This window comes from Myotis yumanensis, unplaced genomic scaffold, assembly GCF_028538775.1.
Source record: "Myotis yumanensis isolate MYYU_CA2020_CCGP unplaced genomic scaffold, mMyoYum1.0.hap1 SCAF_7, whole genome shotgun sequence".
In the NCBI taxonomy this organism is placed as follows: Eukaryota; Metazoa; Chordata; class Mammalia; order Chiroptera; family Vespertilionidae; genus Myotis; species Myotis yumanensis.
The window spans coordinates 25,717,196-25,731,286 of NW_027223758.1; the positions used below are offsets into that span (position 1 = coordinate 25,717,196).

The following is a 14,091-nucleotide window of genomic DNA, read 5'->3' on the forward strand; positions in this document are numbered from 1 at the left end:
TATGCATGTATTCTTCAGAAATGCATTGGTACATAAGGTCCTTGCATTCTTGTCTGGTGGATAAACACCTTTGGAAGAAGTCATGGAGAGAATGGTGATAGATGGGGAAAGCTCTCAGAACAGGTACTGGCAATGGAGACAATCCAGGTAGTTCAAGGGGATGTTATCTTGCTGTGGATTCGGGGGGTCAAGGAGTTACATGTAATGGTGTCTTGCTTAATTTGTTGTTGGAACAGCAAATAAATCCAGCCATATTATCCATGTGTGTGCACTGATATGTTATACATACATTTCACTTAGGGTTTCCTGCAACATGGCATTGGGTTAAGGATTTGGGTTCTCAGTCTGTTCATCTTTTAACTGGGACAGTGATACCTATTTCATAGGGTTGTTAGGATTAAAAGTAAATATAATATTGCCCAGCTGGTGTGGCTCAGAGGTTGAGCATCTAGCAAATGGTTGATAGACTGCAAAAAGGGCCACATTTATTCCCCCTCTGTATCCATCCCCCTTTGAAATGTGACCTTGTGACTCTTACTGTCAAGAGACAGAGTCAAATTCCTTGAATCTGGGCCAGCCTATGACCTGCATTAGCCAGGTGGACTAACGAGGTGGACTTCCTGGTGTGCCAGTTCTGAGTTGCAGCCTCAAGAAACCCTGTCAGCTTCGGCTTGGTCTCTAGGGACCCTTGCCCCTGTGGACAAGCCTGGACTCCCTGCTAGAAGATGAGAGACCACAGAGCATTGAGGAAGGAGCTCAGCAGAGGTCTTCCTAAGTCAGCCAGCCCTCCGTCCCAAATCGGCCCACCACCAGCCGAACTGGCAGTAACGGCTGATGCACAAGTGAACCCAGCTGATACCAGGAGACTCATCCCGCTGATCCAGCCCAAACTGGTGACCCACAAAATTGTGAGCTAAATTAATGGTTGTTGTTTTAAGTCGATATTCACATATATCTTTCATCTTAGAAGTTGCTTCAGATAGATAAGATGGTGGAAAATGTTAGGAAGTATTACTGACTGAAAAATTACTGAAAGTCTACAGACAGGAAAGTCTAATTATTTGAAAATAATTATTTGCAAAGCCCCATGGACAATTCAAGTGGATGAAAAGCACTTTAGTTTTAACAACATTAACTAGTTGTGTTACTCTGGACAAAGGACTCACCTCTCTGAATTTCATTTTATTCATGTCTAAAATGCAGATAGTATTATGGGATAATATGAGGATTTGAGACTATATGTAAAATGTGTGACACAAAAGTGGCATTAAATAGATATTAATGTTGTTAGTAGTAGTAGTTTTCTATAAAAAATTACAGAATTCAGAGTTCATAAATTACTCTGCCAAAGCAAGCTGAATAAGAGGGGGGCCTCTGATAATTTAATGTGGGAGAAGCTTACAAGTGTATGATGAGCTTATAATCATACACTTGTAACTTAAACTTCTGCAGTACACGCAGATATGAAAAACAACCCATGGAGTGCATTCCCCTGCTCCAAAATGCTTCTGAAAAGTGTTCTAAAAAGCAATAAACTATGCTCATTTTACTGTGGCAATTTAGCTCTGTAACTTTAAAGTTTTCCTTCAAAGAATGCACACTAAACTGTTTTAAAAAGTCCACTTGGGTGGGATTTAGGCACTTAAAATCTTCCTTTAGGTTTTGTTTTATATTAATGTGGAACTCCCAGAAGCTCAAGGTTGTCTTCTGCAAAAAACTCCCCCCCCCCAAAAAACAAAAAAAACACCTCTTATCTGGTTTGCTGGTTATTAAATAATATGAATATTTCCCTGACAACAGCGTGAAGAAACTGAAAGGAATGACACACAATGACATCTGAGGTGGAGAAAAAGAGCCACTAAAGCCATCTCTAAATTATTTCACAGAAAAATAATTTTTCAACTGTTATAGACTAAATATTTATGCTCCCCCCCTCAAGTCCAGATGTTGAATCCTTAAACCTTAATGTGACAGAATTTGGAGATAGGAGGTGATTAGGCCATGAGGGTGGAGCCCCCATGAATGGGATTAGTGCCCTTATAAGAAGAGACAGGAGAGAGAGGACACTCCACCACATGAGGACCCAACAGGAGATCATCTGAAAACAGAAAGGGGACTCTCATCAGATACTGAATCTGCTGCACCTTGATGTTGGACTTCCAGCCTCCAGGACTGTGAGCAATAAATGTTTGTGGTCTGAGCCACCTGGTCTGTGGTAGTTACAGCAGCCCAAGCTCAGACATCATCTTTGCCACTTTTCTGACTAAGTAGATAGGTCTGAGTCCGTTTAAACTTAAAGGTTTAGACAAGAAATCAGCAGACAACTCTGCTCAGTATTATGTAGGTCAAGTTCTAAAGAATTAAGAAACATCCTTCCTTAGTAGCCAGTATATTGACATTGTCTAAACTGGAAATTTTCATAAGATCACATGTGTGCCACTCCATTTGCTTCAATGAGGGGAACTAATTTACTTTATTAAAGCATCTAATATCTTACAGAAAAATGCAGTTCTAGACTCAGATGATTTGGGATCAAATACTGGCTCTGCTCCTCCCTAACTCTGGGACATTAGTTCAATTAGTTGAATTGCTTAATCTCTCTAATTAGTTCAATTGCTTAATCTCTCTAATCCTTAATTTCCTCACGTATAAAATGGGGACTTAAATAGAAATTTACCTTATAGGGTAGAGAGTAATAAATAGATAATACATGTAAAGTGCTGAGCATAGCATCTGGAAAATACTGAGCATGCGAGAATTCTAGCTGCCATTATTGCTGTTATGGTTATTATCAGTCACAGTATATTTTCTGGTCATGGCTCAAAAAAATAATCAATGAGGATGAGGCCAAACACTTTGTTTCCAAATAGCCCAAAAGCCATTGAAATGCCTGCCTCAATGACAGAGATCCAATTTAAATGGATAGATAAATTCTCTGAATGATGCCTTGCCATATGGGTACTAACTGCATTCCTAATAATTAAGGCCATTCAGGTTGCATTCTCTCTTATTTCCTTTTCTCTTTCCTTTCCATATTCTAGGCTGTTGTCAATGACCAACACAGCTAAAATCACCACTTTAAATAGCTTTGTCTCCAATAGTCCCAAACTCAATAAAAATCTGTAGCAAGTGGGGATGCAGGGCTAGTTTAAAAGATCTCAGAGGTCCTTTTAAGAAATTAAGTTTCTCTTGCTCTCACTGCCTTTATTAGAAGAGGCGGACATTATCCTCCCAGCGACAACAGTTGTGATGGGCCCTACCAGGAAAGGGGGTATTCCGCTTTCTGCCTTTCTCTGTGGGCAGAGACTGGAGAGCAGGAAGGTGCTATGAAGTTTTTCAACTCAGGAGAGAATTACTCAAGCCACCTCTTGCTGCTCTCTTCAACTTGCAACTCGCTCTTATAATTTCTATCACTGTCAAAAGACCTCTTTGCATGGATAGAAAGGAAAAAGAACTATATATCAGAAGTAGGCCACCTTACAGAGTTTACATAATAGGGGGAACGTGAGAAGAGCTCCCTTTCTAGGGCTCTTGGTGAGAAGTTGAGTGCCTGCCAGCATCTCCCTCCATGCTCTGTTTCTGCAAACTATTTGCCAACAACCCAGGAAATTTTGGTACCTAGAGTTAAGATTGTGAGCTGGTCTTCAATAGTTAGGCTATGGCCCACTAGTTTAGACAAAGTCATTTTATGAAACAATTTTTAAAGGGTGAAGCTCTGCGATGCCTTTGAAATAACTGTTAAAAAGATAGGTTCCAAATCAGTGACAACAGATCCCAAAGGGATTCTATGTTTTAATTTCATTTCTGACCAGTTAAAATGCACATATGCTGTCCAGTTGGCTGGTAGTAGTTTCTAAGCAGTGTTCTTGGCTGTGAAGAATTCATTGTTCCATAACACAAAAAAAGTGGCTTTACGGTTTCATCAGAGAGCTAACAGAAAAAACTCAAACAGGCAAACAAAACTACCCCAAAATATGTATGTACACACAAACTGTACCTTTGCATGCTTCTTCTTTAAAGAATTTAGCTCCTTCTGCTGTTTCTTTAAATGCTTCAAGTAAGCCTGTAACAGAAATAAAAAAGAGGGTCCAACGTAGGTTTCTGTAGCCACAATGATTACATTGGTGAGAAACGAAGATATACTGGTTTCACCAATATGCATAATATAAGAGTCCTTAGAAAAATGACCAAGCAATTTTACCTTCATCTGCTTTAAATCTTCTATCCTCACTTGAGGGATAAGTTCAATACCTTAAAAAAAAAAGATTAGACACTGTGTATATTAAAAGTTAGAGAGAATAACTGATAGAAAATTCAGTTTTAAAATCTCATCTAAAAGTTTTGAAACAGCTTTACATGTAATGTTATGAATATAAACATTTGAATTTCTTATTACAAAGCAATTAACTAGACACAACTGAAATGCTTATCGTCTTAGGTCGAGTTTCCTAGGAGCAGAGCCTAGGACTGGGATTTGAGTGAGCATGATTTATTGTGGAAAGGCTCTTGGGAGAAGGCCCTAGAGCAGAGGTTCTCAACCTGTGGGTCGCGACCCCTCTGGGGGTAGAACGACCCTTTCACAGGGGTGGCCTAAGACCATCGGAAAACACATATATAATTACATATTGTTTTTGTGATTAATCACTATGCTTTAATTATGTTCAATTTGTAACAATGAAATTGGGGGTCCCACAACATGAGGAACTGTATTAAAGGGTCACGGCATTAGGAAGGTTGAGAACCACTGCCCTAGAGGGAAGCAGGACGGGACAGAGGAAGAAGCCAGGGGGTGTTTCCAGCCTGATCCTACAGGGAGCTGCTGAGCATAAATGGCCCTCCAGCCCTTTTCTACCTTCAGGTAAGGAAACTGGGCTTTTGCAACTCCTTTTTCATCAGAAGAGGCCTTCAGAGCGCTTACAAAACCTTCCGGGCAAAACTCCCACGGTCTAAGCACAACTCTCCAGGGAGAAACATGCAGCTGTGATCTGCTATCAGCCAATACTCCCAGTGGGGGCGGGGTGGGAGGGAGAGGAGGAGGTGTCAACCCCATGCAGGATATCTGACCAGGCCCAATGGCATCTATTACAGTTACGTTTATCTTTGCATTTCAAGGCATACCCTATCAGTCAGTTACTTTTCAACTCTATCCCACCTTCATCATCATCAAAGAACAAAATATTTTTTCAGCTTCTTTTTCTTTTTTACCACATTTAATTTTAGCATGTAAGCAAAATGCTATTGAGCACAGCAAAACCTTTAAAATCCAGGAAATAATGAAATCAAACCATTGTATACCAGGGTGCTGTATGGAGGACCTGCAGTAATATACTAAGCCATTTTACTCTCTGAGTGATGCTAGGCCAGGGTCGCCACAGCAACCAAAGTTGTAGAAGAATTCCCCAACATGTTCCGTTTGGCTTCCAATTTTCATCGTAGGCAAACAAAATGAATGTGCACCCTGCAGCATAATTGATTTAAAATTCCAAAGATTTGGTGTGAGATATTCAAGAAAGACAGAGGCATCACGTTCTAGGCTCTTGTTTTTAGTTTTATTCATTTTAATCAGATGTGCACATCCAGTGTGAGGGTGGAAAGACTGGAAAAGGAGAATCATGGCTGAGAGAAATCAGTCTGTGATCTGTAACATTTTATGATATGGGTGTCAAGGGAATATGAGGTTGCTCTCCTATCTCTTAAGTCTGAGGTCTCAAGCTAATTCTCTGCTTTATTGTGGATAGTGAGAGGCAGCGTAGGGCAGAGGAGTGAATCTTAGAAGGCTAGAACCGCCCTATCTCCGGGTCTCTTTCTTTTGCTGTAAAATGAACATACAGAATTGAGGTCTATCAAATCTTCAGAGTTTGACCTAATCTGATGAAACATTTTTTTTTTATTCAACTAAACCTTAATTAACAGGAACCTATGAAAACACAAACCTCTATCACCTGGTTTTTCATTTTTTTGAGAAAGATACAAATGACCTATAAAAATCTTAGTTCCTATTAATGATTGTTGGGATGTAACACACTCTGCAGAACAGAAATTGGTACATGCACAGTTCCATGTAAGGCAGCGTGTCTGATAGAACTTTTGAGGATGCAGCTCCTTATCCCACCAGTGGTTCTCAACCTTCTGGCCCTTTAAAACAGTTCCTCATGTTGTGACCCAACCATAAAATTATTTTCGTTGCTACTTCATAACTGTAATTTTGCTACTGTTATGAATCGTAATGTAAATATCTGATATGCAGGATGGTCTTAGGCAACCCCTGTGAAAGGGTCGTTCAACCGCCAAAGGGGTCGCGACCCACAGGTTGAGAACCGCTGCCTTAGACTCTCCAATCTCTTTGGTACCACACCATACAGGTTATGACAATCTCAAGCTTGGGTTTCCCTGAACTCTTCTTTACCCACCTCTATTGCTAATCCTGTGGACACTACTGAAGAAGTAATGAGATTAAGCTACACTGGCTTAATTCATGCCACCCCTCCTCACCTGGGGCCTGTGTGCTCTGTGGCAGATCTCATTTCTTGTGGATTGTTCTATTCCGGTCAGTGGCTATTCCAAAATGTTTCTATAACCTTATTCTTCAGTTCTGCCTCCATCTTTCTCAGCAGAGGGCCACTTATCCAGCTTCTGAGATCAGATGGGATCGATCTTTGCTACACTACAAACATGGCCACAATTTCCCCCTCTCATCAAGAGGTGGAGTCTATTTCTCTATCCCTTGAGTATGGGTTACCTTGTGACTTGCTTTGCCCACTAGCACTCTAGCAGAAGCTGGAAAATAACTACTCTTGACTCTCTGGGAGCACCCTATGACAAGCCCATTTAGGCTACTGGATGATATGAGATAACTTGCCAGCTGAAAGATATGTGAGAGGCCGTCTAATATCTAGCCTTTAGTCCAAGCCACCAGCCAACCACAGCTGCATGAGCAAGACACACAGAGATCAGCCAAACCAGCTCAGACCAACCAACCCAATGAAACATGACCTCAGTAAATGGTGGCTGTTGTCAGCCACTAAAACTTGAGGTCATGTGTTGTGTGGCACATGCTAACAGATATAGCTTCTGTCAGAGTCCTCCCTTTCCACCCTGAAACTCCTTTTCACTCATCCTTCTTCTTGGCTCAGACAGAACATCTCTGTTCCTGCCTCATAACGCAGAATCTCTCCTTTTCTCTTGCTTCAGCTCTTCCTCAAGCTTTGTTTCAATATATACCCCTCCTTGCATTTTCCTTCTTTTTCTTTTCATTGGTTCCTCCCAGCATGCTACTGTCTTCCATGACAATCACTTCATACCTTAATCGTTGAATTTTTTCTAACCTGGTTTCCACCTTCACCATCAAAGCATGCCTTATTCAACATTAATTTTGCAGTATTCAGTTCCCTGGATAATTTACAATACCTTCTCAAAACTCATTCTTCCTATAAATAGATCTCTGTTTTCTACCATTCATTTCCAATATCTCTCTCTCTCTCTCTCTCTCTCTCTCTCTCTCTCTCCTTTCCCTCCCCTCACCCTCTCCCTCCTCTTGTCCTGCCAGTTCTCTGATGTCCATGTTTTTGCCCAGATGTATCATCAACAACTTGAACTCAATGACATCCAATCAACTTACCAAAAGCAGTTCCTCTTGATCTCTCTACTTCTCTCAGGCACCATCTATCTGTGACGTATCCTTAAAGTCTGAGTTGCCACTGAGTCTCATCCTCCCTAAGGCCCAATAAGTACCAACTTATATCTATTTTTTCTTTCTTTCCTTCTTTCTCCCTAACTACTTCCAGCTTAATCCAGACGCTCCTTGACAATTGATGGGTCATTCATTGATCAGTTATTTACTTGCTAAGAAAAGATACTGCTAGATCGTTACTGGGCATGGTTCCTGGGATTCACTGATAAAGGGGAGGTGTTGTCTTGCCTGCAATCACCCCTTTCTCTGGTGTTATTATGTTATCTAAATATAATATAAATATATAATGTGAATAGTGTTATAATAGCATCATGCACACCATAATTCTTAACTGGTCCTTAGCATCTATCTCCCCCTTTCAATGACTTCTTCTGCCAAGACTGTATTAGTCTTCTTAAAATACTCCTTTGATTATCAATCCCAATTGCCTTTTCAGGGTGGTCCCAGAACTCTTTCCAGACCAGCAAAGTTGAACTACTCACCAGTACCTACCAGCATTCTTCTGTCCCCTTTTCCTACACATCTAGGTTGCTTCCTATGTTGCTTCTTTCTAGGCTGCCTTCTTTTGGCTTCTCCACCATCGATTCATATTTACGTCAGAGTTAGGCTACAAGGCCTAGCTCACTTGGGATCTCATCTGTAAGTATTCTGTGGGACCCTTGCTGGAAGGGATTCCCTCTCCCCTCCTGTTTCTGAGGGTTCAGCCATCATTGACTGCAGTCTGTGCAGAAGTCTGCCTTATTTTATCTGAGGTCTCTGAAGGTGTGGAGGTACTTCTTGTAAAACCTAGTAATGTCGCTTAGAGTTGGCTTCCAAGTCTCCTGAATAAAAGGCCAAAGTAAATCAGTCATCCTCTCTCTTAGGACGACAGTCAAGGAGACTGGACTGGAAGTGAGAGCCACTTGGCTCCTTCAAATACAGCCTTTTTGGGAATCAGGGTTGAGGTAGTTCCAAATGCATGCATGTTCCATTCTAGAACGAGGCTTACTTCTGTCCTCTGTAAGCTGGTTCCACTGCACTGTTTTTCAGGCCATTTAACTCACTATAATTACAAATGTCTTTTTACTCTGGGTGATACAAGAGCTTTCATTAAACACAAACTCTCCCATTTTCCAAGTCTATCTCTAGCTGAGTGGCTAACGGTAATAATGACCAGTGCTGGCACAGAGTGCCCAAGGCCTTGTCATTACCTTGCTCCAGGTTTTTTCCAGGGAGGAACAGGAAAACAGCTGCAGGCAACATACAATTTGGGCTGCTTTTGTGCAGTGTCATTTTCTAATTTGTTTTATCAAGCTCAATGCACACTTAGTTTCCTGCTAAATTACTACATTGTTTTGGTTTGGGAGAGCCTGTAGATTCTTCCCTTAAACTGCTGCATTATGTAAATTAAGTGTACAAGCAATTTGATTTCCTTATATCAAGGACAGTGAATTCTCATATAACTGGGAAATATATGTACTGAGTAAAAAATCATTAGGAAAAAGAGAAATTATAAAGTAAGAAGACTGTTTAAGTCAGTGATTCATGATCAAGGAGGATATTTAATTAACAGTATGGAATGGGCACCATCCAATCAGAATGGATGCCTGGTCACTAAGAATGGAAGTCAACCAGCCAATCGTTTCTCCATATACCAGCTGAATTTTAGCACATGGGTTACATCGTTCTTTTTGGATGACACCTCTTGTAATCTTTTGTTTCATCCACAGGTAAGCACAAAGAATTGGCCTTCAGATGCCAATTCTTCACCTGATGATTTTAAAAATAAATAGTTATGGATGCTAAATATCTCCAGGTGGGAAGAAATTGTCAATAGGAATTCATTTTATTTTTTTGAATATTTTAAAATTTAGAAGTTTCTGAACAATCATGATTCTGTTGGTTCATGAACCTACCAGCTGTCCAGGTAAGTGTCTATTGTGGGGTATCCAGAAGAGAGGGGGGAAGCGTTCATGAAATTTAGCGTGTGAAAGTGCTTCCCTAAAAGGACAGTGAATTAAACATCTTCTATTACTATGGGTATTGTACTCAGTGTAACTAAGGTGCAGGGGATCCAGCAGATGAAACATAAATGTTGACTCTCTATTAAATAATCAGAGAAATTAAGCAGTTTTCCCAATCCACAAGAAAACATTCTGCTCTTGAGCTTTATGGGAAAATGAAAATTGACAAAATTAACAATTCTAAATACCCTCATAAAATACCTTTTAAAAGGAGTCTAAAATTGCCAGAATAGATAAGGAGCCCAAACAACATTCCTTTACCTTTCTTGGCTTCCATGCCGGACCCCAGGGCGGCCGTGGTGGTTGGTCTGAGCTCCGAGCTGCTCTGCGGGGTCACATTTGTTTTGGCAGTGTTGGCCTTTCCTTTCTTGTCGTTCTTAGAAGTGTCGCTGGGCACATCAGCTATATCACTCTGGAACGGAAATGTTTATGTTATCCCAAGTGAATGCCAGCTCAAGTTCAACTGCCTTGCACATTCTCTATTTTACCGAGTCCAGTCTGTGCCACTTAACTTCTCCCCTGCAACTGTCTCATAGTTGGGTCTTTTCCTGGCAGGAGTAAACATTATAAGGTTTCCTCAGGCTTGAGGCAAAGGAAGAAGCCAAGGAAAGAAGATCCAATTCCTTTACAAGCAGAGTATACCTTCTCTTTTGCTAGCTCTGGAGAGACTGTCGCTTCTACTCTAAACTGAGTGTGCCTTAAAATCAAAGAAACAAACAACACATCTGTGCACTGACATGGGAGAAGGTTGGATATAAGACTGTTAAAAAATAATAAAATAATCCATGTCACTTTCATTAATTTACTGAGTTGGGTTGGTTGGTATTTCAATGTATCACAAAAATCACAAAAGCATCGTGTGTGTGTGTGTGTGTGTGTGTGTGTGTGTGTGTGTGTGTTTATTGATTTCAGAGAGGAAGGGAGAGGAATAGAGAGATAGAAACATCAATGATGAGAGAAAATAACTGATCCACTGCCTCCTACTGAGGATAGAACTACAACCAGGGTATGTGTCCTGACTGGGAATTGAACTGTGACTTCCTGGTTCATGGGTCAACCTATAATCACTGAGACACATCAGCAGGGCAAAGCAACCTATATTTTAAACAATGGATTTTTTATTTTCAATTTTGTTTCTAATGGGGAAAGGGTTCCCAGATGTGAGTTAAGCCATGTTGAAGAAGTGGGATTTTGAGATGGTGGTAACATTTTATGAAATACAAGTGGCTCGGTGCACAGAATTTATGCACGGGGGAGGGGGTGTCCCTCAGCCCAGCCTGCACCCTCTCCAATCTGGGACCCCTCAAAGGATGTCCTACTGCCGGTTTACAGGGATTGGGCCTAAACCGGCAGTCGGACATCCCTCTTGCAATCTGGGACTGCTGGCTCCTAAACGTTCACCTGCTGCCTGCCTGCCTGATTGCCCCTAACCACTCAGCCTGTTGGCCTGCTCACCCCCAACAGCACCCCGCCGCCAGCCTGCTTGCCCCCAAATGCCTCCCCCCGCCAGCCTGCTCACTCCAAACTGCCCCCTCCCCTCGCTGTCCTGATCACCTCCAACTGACCCCCACTGATGGCCTGCTTACCCCCAATTGGCCCCCCTGCCGGTCTGCTTACCCCCAACAGCCCTGCCCCACACCAGCCTGATCACCCACAACTGCCCTTCCCTCTTGGCCTCTAACCACCTCTACCTAGGCCCTGCCACCATGGCTTTGTCCAGAAGAATGTCCGGGAGGTCTCCTGGAAGGTCTCCCAGTCTAATTAGCATATTACCTTTTTATTAGTATAGATAGAGGCCTGGTACACGGGTGGGGGCTGGCTGGTTTGCCCTAAAGGGTGTCCTGGATCAGGGTGGGGATTCCCTTGGGGCATGGGGAGGACTGGGCAAGGGGCCTGTGGTGGTTTGCAGGCTGGCCACACCCCCACGGGGTGAGGGGGGCATGACCAGCTTGGGTGAGTGGCTGAGGGCTATTTTCAAGCTGTCCACACCCCCTTCAGGGTGGGGGTCCCTGGTGGGGTGCCTGGCCAGCCTTGGTGAGGGGCTGATGGCTGTTTGCATGCTGGCCACACCCCTTTCAGGGTGGGGGTCCCCATTGGGGTGCCTGGCCAGCCTGGGTGAGGGGCTGATGGCTGCTTGCAGGCTGGCCAAGACCCCTAGCGGGGACCTTCATCCCATGGGTGCGTGGCCAGGCTGGGTGAGGGGCTGAGGGCTTTTTGCAGGCTGGCCACACCCCCTTCAGGGTGGTGGTCCCTGCTGGGGTGCCTGACCAGCCTTGGTGAGTGCCTGATGGCTGTTTGCCAGCTGGCCACAGCTCCGGGCAGCCCAGGCTCCCAGACCCTCCTTGAGCAGAGGCCACAGCGGTTGGAAAAAGGTATCTGGGATTTATTTATCTTCTATAATTGAAACTTTGTAGCCTTGAGCAGAGGCCACAGACAGCCAGGGCAGGCGGGAAGCTTGGCTTCCTCCATCGCCAGGGGCAACCCAAGCCTCCTGTTTGCTCCAGCTCCATGGCTGCTGCCTTCTTGGTTTGGTTTATTTGCATATTCACTCTTGATTGGCTGGTGGGCATGGTTTGTGGGTGTAGCAGAGGTACGGTACATTTGCATGTTTCTCTTTTATTAGATAAGATGCTATCCTCTCACTGACCTTTGAAACAATTTTGGTGAATTGATAAATTCCATTTCAAAAACCTTCTTTGAACTTGTTATAGTAATTTATTACTTTGTCTTGCTCTTTTAATCACTGTTGGTCAACTAAACTTCCCCACTTGCTGTCTTTAATTGACTATTGCTACTTACGGTTTCAATGCCCATAGCTCTCATTTGGTCTGCTCTTTTTTCCGTAATTGAAAGAAACTTCTTTGGATCTGATAAAGCATCCACAATATCTGAGGAATAAATAGAAAACTGAGCTGTTAATTCTGTTTTACTAAAAAATCCAAGAAAATGCAGCTAATACACTATTCAGAATCCTGGACTCACATTGTGCCCTCTAAGTTCCTTCTCCTAGGACATAAAACAAGTTCATTAAGCAGAGCTAGTTGCTGAAAGCAAGAAATAAGTAAGGCCAGATGATTTTCCCTTTGGTTCTCCCCAAATACAGCAAGCAGTACATTGCCTGAAGTTCCTAACTATTTACTTGTGTGACCTTGAGCAAGTCAATTAATGTCCCCAGATTTAGTTTCTTAATCTGTAAATTAAAACTGATACTACCCACCCTACAGGATATGGTGAGAATTCAGTGAGATGATGAATATCGAAAGTATTTGAAGCATAGTAGATGCCACTGGCATGAAGATGATTATTAGATAGAGTACACTAATGCATATTTAAAGCCAATTTTGTCCCATGGTAGATAAACTGAAATATTTCTCCAGTGTTGTTTCAACAATCCAGTAAAATTCTATCTTTTATATAACATTATTTGAAGAGTTCCAAGTACTTTCAAATAGAATTTCATATAATTTTGCATAATTTGCTAATACCGTAGAAGGAATGATTATTCTTGTTACCTTAAGACAGTACATAATTTACGAATTTTAAAAATTATGCTTATTAATTTCCCCCTAGCAGAATCATTTTCCTAATTACATTCATAAGATAAATTTTCTCAGTTAAAATTTTTCTTTTCCTTTTATAGCAGAAAATATGTTATTTTAATAATATAATAAAAATAATATATTTTAACTATTCAAATATATAATATGAATAATAAAAATCTCCTCTCCTGCCAATTCTATACTTAGTGGGTATAGATAAGGATGCATTTCTTGCATCCTTATTTTTTTCAGAACTCCATATGGATTTATAGTTTTCTCCACCTATTTTTTTATTTTTAAACTTCACATATCTTAGAAACACTTCCATATCAGCAATACATAAATACTACATTGTTGCTATTTTTAAAAATATGCTTTTATTGATTTTGAGAGAGAGAGAGAGAGAGAGAGAGAGAGAGAGAGGGAGATATCAATCCGTTGCCTCCTGCATGCACCTGACCAGGGGTCTAACCCACAATCTGGGCATGTGCCCGGACCAGGAATTGAACCAGCGACCTTTCAGTGCATGGGTGATGCTCACACCGGGCAAGATAAACTACATTATTTTTAAGGGCTGCTTACATTTTCTGAGTAGCTATAATACCTTTCTAATCCACTTACCTGGCCCATAGCACCCTCTCCCAGCTTCTTTTATGTCTCTCACATCTTCTACTATATGCTGTCGCTTCTAATAAGCTTCTTTTAATGTTTTTTTAAATAAAACACGGGAAGGCGGAAGGAAGAAGTCTTTACTCTGGATTTGGGGACTGAAAAATCCTCGTGGCTTTTTGAACCAGCAATCAGGTTTTTAAAGTTGAGGACTACTTGCAGAAAATCTTTCCCCCAGAGCAGCATGCGT

At 41.8% G+C, this 14,091-nt stretch overlaps 1 protein-coding gene across 7 annotated transcripts in view; it reads right to left on the bottom strand.

The window, feature by feature from the left end:
- Window positions 1–14,091, bottom strand: part of PLCB4 (phospholipase C beta 4) — a 387,002-nt gene that overhangs the window by 18,031 nt on the left and 354,880 nt on the right. For all 7 annotated transcript variants that reach the window (XR_011472111.1, XM_070419922.1, XM_070419919.1 and 4 more), the window contains 4 exons: window positions 12,493–12,581; window positions 9,955–10,105; window positions 4,202–4,251; window positions 3,998–4,063 (listed from right to left, as the gene is read on the bottom strand). Coding sequence is in view for 6 of the 7 variants with exons in the window: in XM_070419922.1 (XP_070276023.1) it covers window positions 3,998–4,063; window positions 4,202–4,251; window positions 9,955–10,105; window positions 12,493–12,581 (356 nt within the window). In the remaining variant the exon portion in view is untranslated. The remainder of the gene's footprint in view (window positions 1–3,997; window positions 4,064–4,201; window positions 4,252–9,954; window positions 10,106–12,492; window positions 12,582–14,091) is intronic.